Consider the following 20395-nt stretch of genomic DNA (forward strand, 5'->3'; position numbering starts at 1 on the left):
ATATGGGGTTTAAATCCCACGTTCTATAGGCCTAAGGGTTTATAACGCTCGCCTTTTTTTTACTGTGTGGTGTGAAATGAACGTGGAATTCACATTCTATGCATAATTATAGTAGTAGGTATTGGCAATATCGAACCTACGTAGCTCAGTTGGTTTCGCCGGAGCCCTTCGGTTGGTTTGAATTCTGTCTATGACGGAAAAACCTTTATCAAGGCTTTTCAAACAAAACTGAGTTAGTCAGACTCGGAGGGTTTTTCGTCCCTCAGAACAGACAAACCAGACTCATGAACACACAGATCTACAGGCGTACAATTCCAATAGTACAATTCCAATAGATTGCGGGAAATACACATTAGTAATATAGTACATACGTTAAATGCATGCATAATAGCCAGAAATCTAACCACAGAATTTGCACGAGCCATTTTCTATCTAGAAAATATCGGAATCATATACATAGATGCCAACATGTTCTGTCTTTAGTTCTAAAGAATTCTTTTGCAAATAAAAAAGCACTGTTTTAAAAAAGAATAGATTAACACATTTCACCTGGAAATACGATCAATTTCTTTCATTTTCTATCATTTTCAATAAAACTAAATGTCCATCGAAGCTAATTTTTCTAAAGATTTAAATAATAAGACTATTTCCCCTTTAAGACATACTATTCCTTATTTAGTGAAATGTATTTAAATGAAGGATATATACACAGATTTGCGTATGAGCCAGAAACAAAATTCCAGACGTTGTCTGTACGTAATTCTGGTTATATTTTCTACTGTAATATACGACCCAAAAACCTCTGCTTCTAAATTTATTTCTTATACGATTCAGCGAACCCATTAGCCTTCCAATTCTATTAATATAAGATCTTATGAGGTAAACGGATGATACTCAAACTTCAGAAAGGAAACACCAAAAATTCTGAACAACACAAAACTAAATACGGTCTGCCTGCGATGATCACCAACACTTCGGAGTTTTATTTGCCGTCTCCAAACATGCACGTCTCATCGATTACGAGGACGACAATGTCCGAGTGAAAGATCGATACAGGCTGGCGCGAACTTGCTGGCATCGAGCCAACTTCGTATTACGCAGGAGGCGCAACGGCATGATTTCATCACTAGTGCTCGTTATTCTCATACACCGTTACAACGTATGCCATTCTCTAGCAATGCTTCTCACCCACTCATCTCGCGCTTGCCCAGCTATCGACAATGGTTAAAAATATACCAAGAATATAGGCCGCGGAATTGGGGTGTATTTCAAGGTACGTTTATAGGGGGGGAGGGGGAAGGGTATCATAAGAGGGTTAACTTTCTGAATGTTTTACTCTTACATAGAGTAAAAGAATACATAATATAAAAATAGCTGTTGGTTTCATCCAAGTTGCTCAAGACAGATTTCACCATATTTGATATCAAGATAGTATTTCCACTTCTGAATAACAAAAGGGTTTTATACATTTCTTCCGTAAAAATTCATCTTTTTTTTTTTTGATGCTGTAACAGAATTTTGTCCGCGCAGTTAGCCTAGTGGCTGTGCGCTTCGCAACCATATGCCTGGGGAAGGAGTGTCCTAGGTTAGATTCCCGTCGAAGACGTGAGGAGCTGAAGGATCTTCCTCAGTTATAGCCAAGTTGGCCGTTCTTGGGCGTGGATAGCATGGTTTTTTTCCCCAGTCTATCCTGGGGATTTCATCCCACAAACAGGCAAACCGGACCCGTGAGCACACAGGATACAGCCATAGGATACAGTACGGCAAGGCAACGGGAAACCACCTTGCTCATAGTCACTTTCCTTGTATGGTAGCATAGCTTCCCCTACCATCCGTATGGATCAAAGGAAACTAATCATCATCAACAGAATTTTAAAGACCATGTCATGAATGTTGTTGTCAAATAATGAACGTGATTCAGAACGTCTTTGCATATAAATTTGTGAACGAGTCAATACACATTATTGGTAGAAGATACATTGTGGTATTGCTATGGAAACAATGTTGAAGAGATCACTTGAAAATATCACTGGAAGTGGTTATTTGTAAGAGGAAATGTTTAAAGTTAGTACATCTGCGTTTAGTTGTAATAACAATCAATAATACTAAATTCTAACTTTTAAACGCCTTGTCAACATCTGTGTAAAGCTGAATTGACATATCCGTGACTTCAATCATAACAAATCAGAGCAATCCGATTTACCTTGATGCATGTGTATCACTCATACGTTTAAACTTTACTGACAGACTGAATTCATTTGAAACAAAAGTTCAAGGACAAATTCAGATGGAGAGAAATCCGCTAAAATGTTTGCAGTTCGGTATACCAAAAGGTTAATCAATACTCAAACCTATTAGTTGAATAAAGATACTTTTTTGCGGATGCCCACACTGTTAATATTCCCACCTGTTGGCCAAGAAGCAGGAATGTAAGCTTCATACACTGGCAGACGTATGTTAGATGGATTATACTGAAATGTAGAACTAAATGAAGCAGAACTTAAAGAATGACAGAGCATGTGAATTAATACGTGATCCAACATATAATTCTGAAATTAATTGGTTTTAAATATTTTTCTTTACGAATGTTGGTAATTAAACACACACACACACATATATAGAACGGTAAAAGAGCTTTTATTAAGAGCACAAATTATGAGAAAATAAGAAAAAAGACGACTATTTATATGCATTCCATCCATTAAAAAGATTATAAAGCAATTGTACTTTAGTACCGTGAATGGCCGAAGTGTTGGCAGATTCAGAAACTCTATTAGAGAGATCAAACATGGTACTTAAATATTCTTTAAATAACCAGTATGGAGGTCTCACGTCAGATAATGAAAATCCTCTTCCAACTGAGACATTCACAAACATTCATATCATAGTAGGATTTAAACCAGAAATCTATTAGTCGGAGAACTGTGATGCTATCCTCTCGTTTAGTCGAGCTAAAACTGCTTTCTCTGAACACGTATTATCGCACAGAATTCGGAGTGTCTATATTTCACTGAGATGATGTTTGTATATTACACTATATTTACCTCTGTCTCGCACTCAATGGTTCTCAAACTGTGGGAAAGCTGCTGGTCCAGACAGCGGGAGACATTTATGTGGACTGCGTACTTATCAAACTTCCTAATGTGAAATAAACCGAGAATAAATAATTGATTTATTGAGCACAAGTACTACTTTTATTTGAGGAATTTTAAGACTAATAATCGACGGTTAACTAAAATGAGGGGTGTTAAAAATAACTTTCATTTGTTCATTCATTATCGACGATGCCTTTTAGTATGAAAGCTGGGTTCGAAACTCGTATTGGACGCGACATCATACTGGACTCATAGCCTTAGTTGCTTCTGCAGTGATCCCAATTAACAAGTAAAGACACAAAACACGAACATGGAAAAAATAAAATGTTTCAACAAATACAAAGAGGGAAAAATCTAGAGAAGATTCTTGACATTTTTAATATAAGACAGTTTCAAAATCATTTCCCTAAATCAAACATAGCACAGTTCCAAAAGAAAAATTTCATTCTGTTTGTATTGACAAATATTTTGTGAGGATCACGTGTGCACACTATTATGTTAACGACGTCATTTGTTGTAAATGCAAATACAACCAAACCAAACTAGTAAATTATAATTAAAAAATTTAATTTTGAGGCACACTCAACTGACTCTTGAAGAGATGCATAGTGGCGCCATCTATTAGATCACTGTCTATTGCACATTTCTTAAAGGCATGTATTTAAATTTAAAGCACAGAACTGCCTAGTTACGTAACTTACCCATCTATGTATCCACGAATTCTTTGCTTTAAATTTAAATACATTCCTTTAAGAAATGTACCTTGGGAATCGTGTTATCATAAATATGTCAAGTCCATCGAGGGTGAAGAGAATGAGGTGAACAGAGAGGAAAATTTAAACAAAACCATCACAAAAAATCGCTATGCATAATTTAAGATAGATTCTTATATAACAGTATATGTTTCAAACAGTGAATCAATACTTTATAATAGTATATTGGTTACAACACATTAATGCTGTTCTTGTTTCTTTAAAAATTAATATTTAATAAATGAAACTGATTTGAAGATATTTTTTGTTTTAACAAAACTCTTATTTATAAAACTAGGTTTATTATAAAATTGTATAGTACTGAAATTTGCCTTTAGATAAACTCGAGTGTTAAAACAGTTGCATTTGTCTAAAGGCAAACTTAAGTGATAGATTCAGAGTAATTTGCGTTACTGTGAATCAGTTTAGCACTCTTCAAGGCATCCAAGTGTGCAAGGATTATGAGATCACATTATGTCACACCTGAATGTGCCTTGATCATTGTGGTCTATCATTGGACAAGAGTGATAGCTTCGTTCACAATGTGATTGCATTAACGGAAATGATGAGGACAAAATGTACAGATGTATAGTTCTCACTCTGACCTTTCCAATCTGATTTTTTTTACCCTGCTATTTGGCATCTTCTTTCTCTTAACCTATGTTGTACCATTTAAATGACCTGCTATTTAAATATGGAGTGCATTTTGGTGTAGGTGTATTTAGTGTTGCACAAACAGCAGGCTGTTTGACTACTAGATAGCCATCCGACAATGCAGACTCATTTCCTCAAGTGAGTGGGGAATTTATATTAAAATCTTCATGCTTTGACGTCTCTAATAAAAACACATGAGTTGTATTTTTGATGTAAAAGAACAAACCGAGAGACAGCACCTGAAGTTCTCAGATATGCTGCGGCAGATATGCACGGTATTCAAGTGGATTTAAAAAGGTACAAATGCATTGCCATTACAGCAGTACTGGAAAGCAAATGATTGTTATTTCTGTCATCTTGCAAAACAGACAAAAGAACACTACAACCATAGCAAGTATGGCATATAGGATTAACCGGAAATGTGCACTCCTTGAAAATCTGTAGGACAGCTTTAAGCTCATATTCGAATTCAGCACGAAGAAATTAATGAGGGCCACCTCCATCGTTTCAAGACAAAACAAAAATTTTCATTTTGTTGTTCCTCATATTGAAATCTTTTTTTTTTTCATAATTACTTTTCTCAAATCGGAAAACATAAAATTTAGGCATATATAATCACGTATATAAAGAGAAAAAAACGGATACAAAAATTGTATCCGTTTTTATCTCTCTCTTTGTTGCCTAATATCAAGATAAATCATGAATATCATATTATTCAAGGCTGTTTATAAAAATGTGTTTAAGTATCTTAATTAATTTAAATAATTAATAAAATTCTGTGGCCACATACTCTGGCCACAGAATTAGAAACCTTTATGCATATATATGTAAAAGCGTATATGCAACATACTTGATCACGTGCATCACCACTTGTTTTAGGCACCTATTTAAGAATGTTTCTGGTGAGTAATAGTCAATAGCGTTGATCACAATGAGAAAAGTAAAGGATCTTTTAGAGTTCGATAAAGGGCACATTGTGGGTGCACGTCTGGCTGGAGACACGAACTTGAAAACAGCAGAGCACAATAGTTTCTAAAATGATAAAATATTCCGGGTGTTTAATCAGTGGGAAAATAACCCACATTGCTTGTCTAAGACGCGTAACTGTGGTCCTAGATCGCTGACGTCTGAGAAAGGCTTGTGCGGACAAACATAACTTCCTGTATACAACAACTGACCGAAGCATGTAATGAAGGCTGTTCCCGACCATCTCACCGAACTATGCGCAGAGAACTGAAGAAGATCGGTATTGGCAGGCCTATACGGAAACCACTGATTTTTACGAAGTTCTAATTCAGTGAATGATATGTGAATGTTCTTCTGTCCGGTACCTGTTTTACTGGAAAAAGAATAGGAGTTTCCGAAGGTGAAAAAAACTCTGTCATAGCAGTATGAGAGCAGCTAACTCATTCTATATATATATATATATATATATATATATATATATATATATATATATATATATATATATATATATATATATATATATATATATATATATATATATATATATTTATTTATTTATTTATTTATATTCGTGTCAGTGGGAGAGCCTTATCAGAATAGCCTACTCCATTTTTGGAATTGTTCGGAAGTGCTAGTGATGAAAGTAAGATCTTCATTCCAAGCAAAAATGCCTAAACTGGCAATTGATAATGTTTGAAGCTACGACAAAAAGCAACTATATGTGATCAGTACCTTGGTTGATTATCTGTTTTGCAACAGAGGCGAAAACCCGTGTCATACACGTTTCATGACACCTAGACTGCATTGCAATTCAAGTATTTCAAAGTGAAGGGCATGTCACTTTGTCCTCAAGACTACAAAGGCTCTCCTAGAACAGTATTACGAACGATTAGACAACTGCGTTGTGTATAATATGACACTAGTTATTAGTAATACAATATCTTTAAGACTAAAATGTGTTGTCAGATGTAACTTCCTGATAATTATTCCTAGTCAAAAAACATTAGCATTTCAGTTCATTTCTTTGACATAATTTAAATAAACAGATGAATCGGGGTAGATTGCACAGTGCTTGTTTATTAAATTAACAACACAGTCTGTGCACACAGCATTACCTAATTATTGTATATATAAAAAACTTCCTTCGTGCTGGTTGTTGTGGAGAGGAAGTTCGTTCTAGCTACGCTGATTGGATTTTTAAAGATTGAGAAAGAAACAAGCGTAAGCAGGCATCCGGAATAAATTGAAGGCTAAAAGTGTATAATTATGGACTGATTATTTCGCGCAACTTTAATGAAACAAATGATATATTAGAAAAGCTTCTTTAGAATATTGAATAAAAAAATAAAATAAGAGAGAAAAAAATAAATCATGACTCCCAAATTACAGCTGATGAGGATGCCATCTTTCTAGTAAATGGTAATACATGTCAGAGACATCCTGTAGAGAATCCACACATGAAGAATATATCCACATTTTTTTCATTAGTTTACTCACTTACTATGGTCATTGGAGAAGCACAAAAGGTTGATGGCGTCACTCAGAAATTTATTAATCCATTTATATTTAGTTTAGACCGTTTTCACTACGAAAAAACACGACAATCTTAATGTTACGTAGAATTCTGTAGATGAACTTGATGTCTGAAGATGTTTGGGCACATCATTTTGCTTTACTGCACAGAGAAGATGGGGATGGGGTTTATTCCTTTTACTAAGTATTTTGTCTTTTTACCTAAAAACGACATTTATATACGAAGAAAAAAAACTTATATAATACGAAATATGCTGATCACAGACAGCTGTCACTTCTCAGAGATGATGTCTGATCCAGAAGAGACTTAAATCAGATTGTTTTTAATACTACTGGATGAAAGTACGCATTTTAGTGAGTATCCATCCAAGAAAGATTGAACACCTTCAAATTGTTGCGTAGATGAACTAAGATTAAGATTATCTGGGAGTCTCCTAATCTGGAGACAAACACTGTATACATATTGAATGTATGGTGTTCTGTGGACTCAAATTAACAAAGTGCTGAAGTCTGTGCTTGGACTCTATTAAAAGAATCAAATAATTATCAGATTCAAGCAGACGAAGTATTGCTTTATATGATACATATCTACCATCTAACAATTTCTAATAGAATGAAGAAAATATACTCGGAAATACGAACTGGTCTCAAAGTGTATTCAATGGCCCATTGCCAAGAAAAGTTATCTAAAGAAGAAAAAAGATAACAACAGCACATAGGGCTTGATTCAATAGCATGCCCTAGGATATTCATCATTCACTACTAAATATTCATCATTCATAGAGAGAACTGCATCCAGGCACACTAGGGTAGCACTGGCCTCTCACTCTCCCTCCATAGAAACGACAATGATAAATGATGTTTGCGATATTCCACCCACATAAGGAATGTATAGCCTGCGTTTAGATGGTGTTAAATTGAGAAACACGTTTCTCCATTACTTCATAGTGATCGGCAATAAAGCTTGACAGGTTCTTTTAATTTGTTAGTTTTGTAGTAATCAATCACTTCCTTCTAAAGCTATAACATGATAGAATAAGGGCAAGAAACCTTTCTTGAAAAACTACACTTTACAACTATGCTTTAGAAAGCTATTGATACTTTTGAAAGGCCTGTTCTGATAATTATAGATCACAGCTTGCTATATTTATAACCATGTCACAGGAACAAAACTAAGATTTGTTCCCGTGGCATGGTAAAAAACAGTACATATCGTATTAAATAGAAGAGTTAGTGTAAGAATATTTATTTCTTACACTAACTCACTTGAAAGAAAATATACACCTTGTGTGAATTAATTTTTACATTTTTAAATCATACGAATTAACAGTAATTAACATTTTTATTTCAAATATAAAAACAATTAATTATTCTGTAGAAACTTTAAAAACATATACAAATCACTAGAATATTTATGTTTTCTCTATTAAGATGGTTTTGGTTCTTTATACAGAATACGTTTACAAAAAAGACATACTATAAGGATATTGACAAAATTACTAAAGGAAGATGAAGAAACTGATATCTTCAGTTATTCTTGCTCTACCTGGCAATGTTGCTGGTATCAAAGGGTTCTGCTTACCTGAGTGAAATTACTAAATTTGAAACAGGACTCTCCATTAATGGGATCTTAAAATGTATTGATAACAGATAAATATAAGGTGGCGTCTATTATTCTTACGATACTATGAAAACATTCGAAAAGGGTCGTTGAGCTAGCAACGACCTGTCCGAATTCATTATAGTTAAAAAAAAATGGATATATTCATGAAACATTTTGGATGGTAAATCAATAATTCTTTTCAGTTATATCATATTTTAAACATTTAGTTGTACCTACTTTGTTAATTTACTAATATTTACAAGTTCTAATTGGGAATGCAACTTGCATATTTATTGTATATATTTTCAGATTATTTACTCCTTTTTGATAAGAAAATATTCTTCTGAAAAATATCGGAAAAAAGATTTTTTTTCTCCATTGAAAACACTAAAATTTTGTAAAATAAAGTTATTAAATAAATAATATCACAGATCAAAAAATTAACAGTATATAGTTGCTTGCACTTTAAAAAGTGCAAGCAACTCGTATACTCTTAAGAGTAATTATTTAACCCGGTATCAAAAAGACTAAAATAGTGCAAGTAATCATGATGGCTGATTTGAAGGCGGATGGTCCAAGATTTTTTGTCCTTTTATAAGTTTGTCCAACGGAACACTCGTCCGGTCGGACATTTCGTCCAATCTCAATTCGTCCCATCGATGTCAACTGACTATTATTGTCACATGTGTCAACTGACTAAAATACTACTATGCCAACTGACTAACCTACTACTATGCCAACTGACTAACCTACTACTATGCCAACTGACTAACCTGACCAACCAATGTGTCAACTGACTAACCTAACGTGTGACGGTGGACCATGCATCTTGCGCCCTTCTCTTTTGTGTGAACTGATTATTATTGCCAGCTGTGTCAACTGACTAACCAATGTATCAACTTACTAACCTAACCTAACCTAACGTGTGAGGGTGGACAATGCATACTGTCTTGCGTCCTTCTCTTTTGTATCAACTGACTATTATTAATGATCACAAGTTACTTATAACTCCTTGGACTAATATGAAGAATTGGACAAATAGGATTGGACGAATAAGATTGGACGAAATGTCCTATTGGACAACAAGAATAATAGACGAGTAGGGATTGGACGAGATTTGCATTGGACGAAATGGCCTGAAACCTAATGGTTATTCTAAAATATCTTATCAGTGTCAAATTCTTTCACTATATTTACATATTTATTGATAATTCAGATCTCATAATTGATACTCCTATCTTACATCAAAATTTGAAAATCGTGCATCCTTCCTTATAGAACAAACTCAATTTTAAAACAAAACCCACGCTTAATTCTTCAGCATGTAACATAAAATTGAAGTATATATTCATGAGATGTTCTTTGTTATTCTATTTTTTGAAACGGGGAAAATCTAACATGTACCCCCTTGTTTGCATATAAAAGGTGGATGGACTTGTTGGCGAGGTAAATTCTCAAATATAAATAACTGAATTCTCATCAAGATTCCGTGATTATGTAATTTACACGAGCCGAACTCTGACGGTCGAAAAAAAGAGTTTGAATATAGATATAAATATTAAAAATCACAGGTTTATATCCCCATACCGTAGTCATCTGCAAAACCCTTTAAGCATAAAATGAAAGAGAAATAAAAAGAAATATATTAATAGAAACGGCAAACATTTTTGCTATAAGATTCTTTCTTGAATTCATTTAAATCTAATTGACAAAAAAATGCAATTCATACTAAATTACTTAATACAGTATTATTGTTTTATCCATATAAGTCCATGTAAAAACAAAGAAATGGAATAGAAATAGCAAAAGGTAACGAAAATTCTCTCGAAAAGTTGAAGGAAAATGCAGTATGGCCTATTCATTTTTATTCTTCTTAAGTTCTATTACTGACCACCTCTCTCAGGCAATATTTTCCTGTTCAAGTTTTCCGTAAAACGTTACTTCATATATTCATTCTGTATTCATGGATGTAATTGAGGTGCAATGCATACTATTTACTTGAGCTTAGAATAAAACATCCAAACTGATTCTTTGTGCCGGATTCCGCAGCACTGCCATAGCAACACAATTGGACAATTGGGAATGCATTCACAGGTAACATCCTGAAATCCATTTCCCATGTTACCTACAAAATTTTAATCATAGAATGCATTTACTGTTAGAAATGCATTGAGCTATCTCGGACGCACATATGCATTGCCTTTTACGTGCAACTAGTTTAACTTCGCTTCTTTTAGGAAAAAAAAATAATTGATGTAGTCCATTATGATATTTTTTTTTAAATATGTTTCTCTTCTCACTGAGCTTGCTATATACCTTTAGTAAAACGGTTTTACTGTTCTTTGTCAAGGAAAACTAACAACATACTATCATGTTAACGGTTTGATTTTACTGAAGAATTTTTCCTTCGTTTTTATCAACGGCGTTTTCCAAAACTCATTAATGGTTTCAATTCTGAGGGCCTACAAATTGGGAATTGTGTTATGGTTTATGCATTGGATCATTTTTAAGAAAACTTGGAAAAGAGCAAAATAAATTGTTCATCCTTTGTTTCAAGTTGGTAGTGAATATTATGTTCAGAATTCGAATTTAAAAAGGAAAAAAAAAAACTTACTTGGTACGATGAAATTATCAGTTTTTATATAAATTAATTTGATAGTTAGAAGATGATTGTTCCAACGTCAACTTTCAATGACTTCAAAGGTTAGAGTAGCTCCAATTAGTAATCTCTCTCTCTCTCTCTCTCTCTCTCTCTCTCTCTCTCTCTCTCTCTCTCTCTCTCTGTTTCTTGATAACTGAAACTGTTGGATAATATTTTAATAGGGTTACCTCGTGAAGAATGAAAGCGGTGAGCAGCCTATGGTTGAATGTTTATAAAAATGACTATCAAATGATCCAAACCTTCCTTAAAGCTAGTATCTTAGAAAAATGCCACGAGCTCTGCCCGACAATCTTTGTTCACTAACCCGAGTTAAAAGTGTGCACACGTGCAACATGTACATGAACGCATTCGGAAATAGGATTTCTGTGAAATTTTCGATAACCAGAACTCCAGATATCTTCATTTGAATTTCTCGAAAAGTCCCAGAGCTAGAAGGATCGTACAGGCTGGAAGCTTATTGGTTTGAAACGTTCCATCCTACCTGCATCATTTCTGCAGTTGATTTTAATTAATAATCCAACTTTATTTCTGTCTGTAAAAAACGATTTTGCTTATTATCATGAGGACTATATGGTTTTTTAAAACAAAAATATCTGTCATTTATAATATTTCTTCCCTTCAAATTGCGCTAACTTGAAGTGTAAAAATGAAATTTCACTCGGAATTTTTAAAAAAAAAAAAATAGAAAGAATTTGACTATATATATATTTTTTTTTTCTTTTCAGATCTAAGAATCAATGCTAGTTCCTCAAAATAATAAAAGATGACTAGTGAATTTATGCATCGGCGAGTTCGTCTTCTTCAGCACTAATAAAATCACAGGTTGGAATCAAACTACAGTTTTATAGTTTTTCCCCAAAGTTTTTTTTCTCTTTCAAAGCAAACTGCAGTTTCTTTTAGAATTTCAGCAATTTACTGAAACGGCTGTTTTGTTTCATGCTCTTGTAGATTAAAAATTCATCAAAAAGAATATTGACGAGAAGCAATATTACAGCACTGCTGAAAGGATTTTTGAAAAATCCATTTTAAAAATATTTTAAACTTGTTCAGGGATGCTGATTATTTATAAACGTCACAAGAATATCCTACTGAAGGTCATTGAATACAATAGTTTAGATTAAAATATGTTTTACAGAATCAAATTTCGTATTCCTTGTAAAATAAATATTCTCTGTCAAAGTTCATCGTGATAATTCCATTTATATTTCCAAAGGATATTTTAACTTCGTTTTGAGAAATACGAAGTAATTTCTTTGTATCATAAGATGAGAAAGGTGTCTTCCATCACAAGTTTAAACACATCTTATCTTCAGATGAAGAGTTTTATGCCAGAGATTGTTAGTTACTGTGATTTAGTAAAATAAGGAAAACTAATACTTAAGGGATTTTAAAACGAATACTTATTCTGGGATTTTTCCCAGAAATAATAAACCTAATACTTACGGAAAATAATCGGAATGTGTGTGTGTGGGGGGGGTAGCGTTATATTCCTTTTACTCGTGAAGTTAACCCATTTATGAGAAAAAAAAAGTTATTCTAAATCAAAAAATAGAAAATGACTTCAAATTACAGTGTGATTACATGACATTAAAACATTTTAAAAATTACAAACAATTATCACAAAATATTTACATAAATTTTTTCTTTATTATTATGTTCATTAAACAACCAATAAAAACAAGAAGAGTCGGCTTAATTATTTAATGCATGACTTCCAAACATTGTTATGATCATATGTAACTGTTTACGCTGTAATTTGTAAACGATATTTGCATGTTTAAAATTTCTTAATAAAATTAAGCATTGGCTTGTAAAAAAAACACTGCAATCTTATAAAAAAAACTAACTCAATGTATTCTGTTAGATTAGCATTTTCTATTTATCCGTAATTGTATTCAGTTCTTCCACAGAACTAGCTTTGATTGGCTAATATTACACCAGAAGTGACTAAAGTCAGGGCATCATTTTTATTAATTTTCTGGGCAATCTGCAGAATGAAAAACTCAAATTTTAGGGAGAAAAGCATCTCCAATTTGTTATTGTATAATGATTGTACACTGAGTATAGATATTGCACACCACATTATATTTATGTGCTTGGCTATCTAAAAGGTATCTTACATACTACATCTCTAGCTTACTCCCGTCAGGTTTTATACTTAAAATTTTTTTTTGAAGATCCTCTCTCTGTTCCACTTTTTTAAAAGTTCTCATATTGTTATCATTAAGCATCTTGCTAATTAGATTTCTTTGTAATTAACATTTTGAAAATGTGAATTTCTCTCTCTGTCTCTCTCTAGTATTATTGTACCTTAATAAAATGCAGGGATTTAATTTTTCTTTTTCTACCTTGGTATTTACATTTCGTTATAATCCATTTTAAACTTCCTTCCATTATGTTCCTTCGCATATCGATTTTTATTGTATTTAAGTAAGACAGTAAATTTATTATTAATAGTATTTTCACCATGTTCATCATTGTCGCGGTCATAGAATCCACATTAAAGCAGAAATACTGTGTTCTGCGCATATATTTGCAATATAGGAATTAAAATTGGTGGAAGAAATATTAATAATTTGAGGTATGCAGATGATACCACCTTGCTAGCAGAATGCAAAAGAAGATTTGCAGGAACTTATTATGAAAGTTAAAGAAATGCTAAAGATGGCTTTAAACTTAACCTCAAAAAAGACAAAAGTTATGGCAACATGTGAACTTAAAATGATTTTGAAGTAGATGGGGAGAAAATGGAAGCAGTTAACAATTTTGTGCTCCTACGATCCCGAATTGATAAAGATGGTTATTGTACTGAAGAAGTTAGAAGAAGATTATTAATCGGAAAGAAAGCAATGACAAATTTAAGCAAGATCTTTAAAGATAAAGATATTAGCCTCGCAACAAATATCAGAATCGTGAAAGCAATGGTATTCCCTTTGGTACTGTATGGATGCGAAAGTTGGACCCTGAGAAAGAGTGAAAGAAGGAAGATAGATGCATTTGAATTATGGGTTTGGAGACACATACTAAGAATACCATGGACTGCAAAGCAAACCAATAAATCAGTGATAGACAGAATAAAGCCAGATTGCTCCCTCGAAGCTATGATCATCAAGCAAAAATTGTCATACTTCGGACATATTATGCTAGCAAATAACAGTCTGGAGAAGATGATGCTTGCTAAAGTTGACTTAAGCAGGAGAAGAAGAAGACCAAGAATTAGATGGGTGATGGAGTTAAAGAAGCAACTGGAATGTGCTTGGAAATTTTGAAAGATATGGCCAGGGACGGTCTGAATGAAGAATGTATATTCATAGAATCACCAGGAATCGAAAACACTCGATGGAACATAACAACAACAACAATTGTCACTATTGCTTTACAGCTATATCACAATATGTCTAATACACACTACACGGCAACCTAGAAACAATAAGGCGGTCAGAGAATCCACATTGAAGCAGAAATATTGTGTTCTGTGCATACATATGCAATGTACGCAACATAATATTTAAACACTTAGTTATCAAGCATCAAGCAGAAAATCAATATGTAAAAATAAGAGATAAAATAATCACATTATAGTGATTATTGTACACACAAGTAAGTACCTAATTACTTCTCTACCACCCTGTATCCGTTAAATTGCATAAGTTTTTTTTTTCCTTTCGAAGTTAAGGAGTCCTTTTTACAGCCTCCTTACAAATTTATCTTAATCTTAAATACACTTTAATAAAACATCAACTTAGCAGTCAATATTTTTTATATGACACTGCAAGTATTATTCTGCACATATTTAATCATTTTACCTTCCGGAATTATTTTTCAATTTTTCTCTAGAATCTTGATTTTGAATTGGAAATTACTAAATTTTCAAATAATCATAAAGAAGAATAGATAATAAATATAAATAAAAATTTACGAATATGATGAAAATAAATCACTGCACGGAACAAAATAAAAGTAATCTTTTACTTTTTTTACAACAAGTAAAGAGTTTATTTTACTTTTACTAAGTAAAAGAAAGCTGGCTTAAACTTGACGACGTGGAAAAAAAATAAAGTTTAAAAAATCTAAAACGTAAGCTAGAAGAGTATTGAAGATAATCTTTAAAAAATAAAACTATTTTCGACAGGAACAGCCATTTATCCAAAACATGAAAAATTGTTCTGAAGATTACCGTCAAAATATTTTCTCTCAAAGGCTATTTTTATTAGCCGATATTTTTATACATAAGTTTTCGGCATTTACTTACGAAGCACTTTTTCTGTTTGTAGATTGAATGGACTTTGTTTTCCACTGACGTCATAAACCCACTTAAAATAAAGAGCGTTAGCAACTTTTAGTTGATGTTCTCTCGGAAGAATAATGTGAAATCAATTGAGAATGATGGAAAAACTAGCTGAATACATGTTAATAATATCACTTAACACAGCTGAATAAAGGAGTAAATTGTCTTATATTGACTTCGGATAACCTAAATTGATATCTTTATATGATCATAAATAGATGAACCCATTTATTACGTAATTAAAGAAGAAATGGAAGTTATATTTGCGCAGTGTTTTATTAATTGGAAAAAAATGTTTTAACAAACACCATGCGAGTTTACAACTAATTGTAGATAAGATGAATTGTTTGCAGTATATTATCAACCGATGACGTCATATTCTGGTGAGGTAGTTATTAATAAATTGTCAATAAGCCTACCGCGTAGAATCCGAGGTATTCGTCAATAAACAAGATATACTCACAATATACATGATGCCAGACATCGCATTATGATTATTGGCATTCACGTCACAATGTTTATGAATAACAACAATCGTATGTATCCAATCATTCATCCCTGAAAGATTAAACATTTTTCCCGTTTAGGCATAAGTTATGTTATTTTAAGAGTTCAAACAATCAATCTATTATGGATTATTTGCATTATACAAACAATCTTGTACAAACATTTCTGTGTATCTTCTGATTTTCAGGATGTTTTGTTATTTTAGAATTTTTACTCATTTTTAGAATTTCTTATTTCTTCAGAAAATTCAGCTGACATTCTCTCCCTCCAGCAGTCAAAAATAGCTCCTCCATTCATCTTGCTTTTCAGAAACAGTTTCTTTTTATATGGAAAGAGAGTTGGGATAGAAAGTAGAATATCTATTGGTAAATTAACGCACACAGCGAGTGGAACAGTGACACCGCGAAGAGGTGCTATCATGCTGTCAAACTCCATCTTTGAAGTTCTCTTCCTACTCTATTATAAGATATGAAAGACACGCTAGATGTTTTATAGGCTTTTCACAGCGGGGGAGGACTTTGAAGAAAGTCTTATAAGATGGTATACGAAAGAAATTCCATAAAACAGGATGGGGGGAACACTTCAAAGCTGAAAAGCGGAATATATATATATAGGATACATAGGATACATTGTTAATCACTCTCTTTCACAGTGAGTGATTAACAATGCTGAATAAAAAAATATATTTTAAAGAAATATGTTTTAAAGCTTGCTGACAACAGGATCTTAATAAAGTAATTATGATTGAAATGAACAAATCAACGCTACAATAATAATATATAGTAATAACTGAATAACAGTTTGATAGCACATTAAACAGGATAATAATATCGATAACTTCAGAAGGTTTAGCTGAAAAGATGGGGAAAATAGCAAGAAAGAAGTACTTGAAATCCTAATGAGAAATAAATCAAACAGATACAACAAATGGATGAGAACAAACGTAACAGAGATGTTTTGCAGAGAGCTAAGAAGGACATTAAAGAAAATAATAAGTAGTAATTAACGACACAAGAAAATAAAAAGAACCACAGAGCTATCTGAAATAATACTTGGGAAGACAAAACACTTGAGAAGTGGTGTGCATGTTCAATTATGTTAGTGAAATAACAGACTGCCAAAAATACAAAAACAATCTCTAGAATCGCAACACCACATCGTGATGTAGGGAAAAGCTTAACCTTCGATTAATGCAGTGAAGAATATCGAAAACCAGTAGATTGTTTTCATGATATTTTTATGACTACAATTATCTAAATGTAATAAGAGGTAGTAGCCTTTGGCTACTTTTACAATATATGTCAAAAGTTCAAACCACAACATATCTTATGTGAAGAAATCGTGAAATTTTTCTGCTCCTTGGAAGTCATTATACAATTGAAATAAAATGCATTTTTCATGAGATATTAAAAGATTACAGAAATCAATTAAAGTCTGAAATATAATGAATTAATATTTGGGAAAAATAATTTAAAAAGGTATAGCTATGATTGACAGTATTGTAGATATTTACAGTTTATGTAATTCATGAAAGAAAATGGGGATGACGATGTGTAGTCTGCGCGCGCGCGCGCGCGTGTGTGTGTGTGTGTGTGTGTGTGTGTGAGAGCGAGAGAGAGAGAAAGAGAGAGAGAGAGGATTATAAATCCCTAAGGCGAACAATAAGAAAACAATTGCAATAGATGATGCTGATATACAGAAAGTGGACACGAAAAAATAGTAAAAAAAATTCCAGAAAGTTAGAAAGAAAAATTTGAAATGAATTAAAGATTGAAAATCGATATGAGAAATAGAGAAGTATAAAAAAATTAATAAATACCAGGAGAAGAGAAAAAAAATGAAAGTATGGTAATGCTAGAATTATGTATTAAGATGCATTGACAGACAAAATTAAACCCTTACAGTTTTGTCTCCAGCTTCCGTTAATGCTTAGAAATAACGCCATAAATATATTCATTATTTTACATTTATACACTACTTTTAAATATGAATATTTTCGGCTTCAATTTAATACTAATTATTCAAATAAATTAATTTTATTTCTAAGATGGGGTTGATTCAACATTAAGAAACATCAAATGCTTACGTTCCAGTCCAGATAAGGTCTTAATCGAATATTCTCTGTAATGTCATCTTCGGAAAGGTTGTCTTCGTCAAAGCGGACATTAGGGTTATCCATGCCACAACGGGGCCTGTTCTACGTTGTAGCCGGGCGACGATATCGCTGTTTGTAAACAGCCAGTTATGTCGGAGTATTATAAAATCAGAGGCAAGTGTATTGGCGAATCCACGTGTGGAAAAGTATCATTGTCAATAAATTGTTTAACGGTCGGAGGTACGGGGACTGCGTGGGAGGGATCCAAAAGGGCAGCAGCAGCAATGCGAGATCTTACCTGCGTTTAGAAATAACCCTTACATTATACGAGAACACGCACACATACACAAAACACAAGGCGAGTTCTTGCTGGTGGAGGCGAAAACTTTCAGCTGAAAGGCTGTCTGTCGTCGTAAGCCTAAACGAACTGCCTGATGACTCTCATAAACCTATGAGAGAAAGGGAAGAAACAGAATATACCACTGTTTTGATGTTTATTTGCATGTGACGTAGTGCGACTCGAATGTTGTCAAACAATTCAGTACGTCAGTGCTGACAAAACGAAAACAGTGCACACACAGTTTCTGCTTTGAACGCTGTCGCAAAACCGTACATACCCGGATTCATCGTGTGTCCTTTTCTCACTCAAGGTTGTGCTTCGGTAAAACGGTCGTGGGAGCAGCTTCTGCGCACCCGATCGATTTCAGAATATGTGGAAGGTGGAAAGAAACGCGGGGAGGGTAAGGAAAACTGTTTCGTTATTTTATGAATGCCCCCAGTTGTCAGAATGAGAGAGAAAAGGATGTCGGTTACTACCTTTAGAGCTAAATATCCCGCGCGCTTCGTGTTGTTGTTACAACTGAAGACCATCATTAGTCAAGTGGCAATGGCTTTGCAGACAAAAGGTTGCCGAGTTCAAATTACTCGTTTGTGTTTCTATTAATATAAATGCACCCACTATTAATAGTGAGGCAAGTTTATTATTCAGTATTATATTCGCGGTATAGTTAGAAGTGATGATAATAATGGAAATGATAATAAATTGTACATTATTTTCATGTAAACGTTTTTTTTTTCTGATGTGAATATAAATGTTGAAAACAATTCGTTAAAATTAGAATACATATTAATCGTTTTTAACATTGACAACAATTGTTTAAACATTTCAATTGTTTGATAACAATGAAGATGATAATGCATATACACCTGCTTTCTCACGTGAATGTAAAATATTGTTGACATCACGAATTGTTTTAGACTACCAGTATGGAGAAATAAATCAACAAAATATATAGGCATAAAACACCAGACTAAACATTACTTACTGCTATAATTTGATTTTAAATTTCATTTTTCTAGCTTCACTGATTTATAGTGAATTATAAATAGCCCAATGCCAGATTCCTCTCTTCTTTTCAATACAGGACTTCACATACGTACGTAGCGTGGGATGGGAGTGAGTAGGCGGATGCTTCGGTTGTTTTCCCTTAGTCCGTAATAAATAGTAGAGATTCAATAAACACATTGATAGTGATGAGTTGTAAACACAGTTCTGCAGAATAGATTATTGTTTATTTCTATCCTTCCGATTCCTAATGAGTATTTCGATCCTTTTTACAACACGTCATTATAAATCGACTGATGGTAAACCGTTGATTCCTGTTCGGCTAAAAATAGACACCAGATAAACTGAGAGTACCAGATTATAGGCATATGTTCAATGTTCAAGCGTAGGCGTTGTTTATAAGTAAAACTATTCATTTTTGGCTAATGTCGCATCAGATATTGAAATTTACTGATGATTATCAAAGGTCAGGATTGATGTTATTTGGTGAGGAAATAATTGCTTCTTATTGCAAAAAACCTCTTTCTAATGTGCATTAATGTAAACTATAAGAAACATTTTAAAAACAGTGGTTTTCAAACTTCGAGTTCATCGCCTTTTAAACTGTCAACGTTCCAGCGACTGTGTGGTCCTTTAATCTGATTTTAAATAATAATCATTCTATGGTGCACTTTGAAATTTGTCCTTCATTATTTCATATTAATATACTCGTGAAAATCTTTTTATATTATCATTATTTTGAAATTCTTTTCGAGCAAGCAAACATGGAACTTTTTTCCAGCCTCTTTGGGCTTCTATAAAGTAAAGCGGTGGTGTCACACTGGACGAAAAATATCATCTGCCACCTACTTTCATTCGTGAATCTCCATAGGTCAATGGTGGCATTCAACGTGGA

The 20395-nt window shown here is 33.2% G+C and overlaps 1 protein-coding gene across 1 annotated transcript in view; it reads right to left on the reverse strand.

Annotated features, from left to right (window-relative positions):
- LOC150092781 (sodium-dependent proline transporter-like) overlaps positions 1-19124 on the reverse strand; it is an 80460-nt gene extending 61336 nt beyond the window's left edge. Inside the window, exon 1 of the mRNA XM_090414612.1 lies at positions 18147-19124. Coding sequence (XP_090270738.1) covers positions 18147-18239 — 93 coding nt within the window. The 5' untranslated portion in view covers positions 18240-19124. The remainder of the gene's footprint in view (positions 1-18146) is intronic.
- Positions 19125-20395: the final 1271 nt, after the last annotated feature.

Source organism: Typopeltis vanoorti, chromosome 25 (assembly GCF_054136105.1).
Source record: "Typopeltis vanoorti isolate ZY-2024b chromosome 25, IOZ_Tvanoo_1.0, whole genome shotgun sequence".
In the NCBI taxonomy this organism is placed as follows: domain Eukaryota; kingdom Metazoa; phylum Arthropoda; class Arachnida; order Uropygi; family Thelyphonidae; genus Typopeltis; species Typopeltis vanoorti.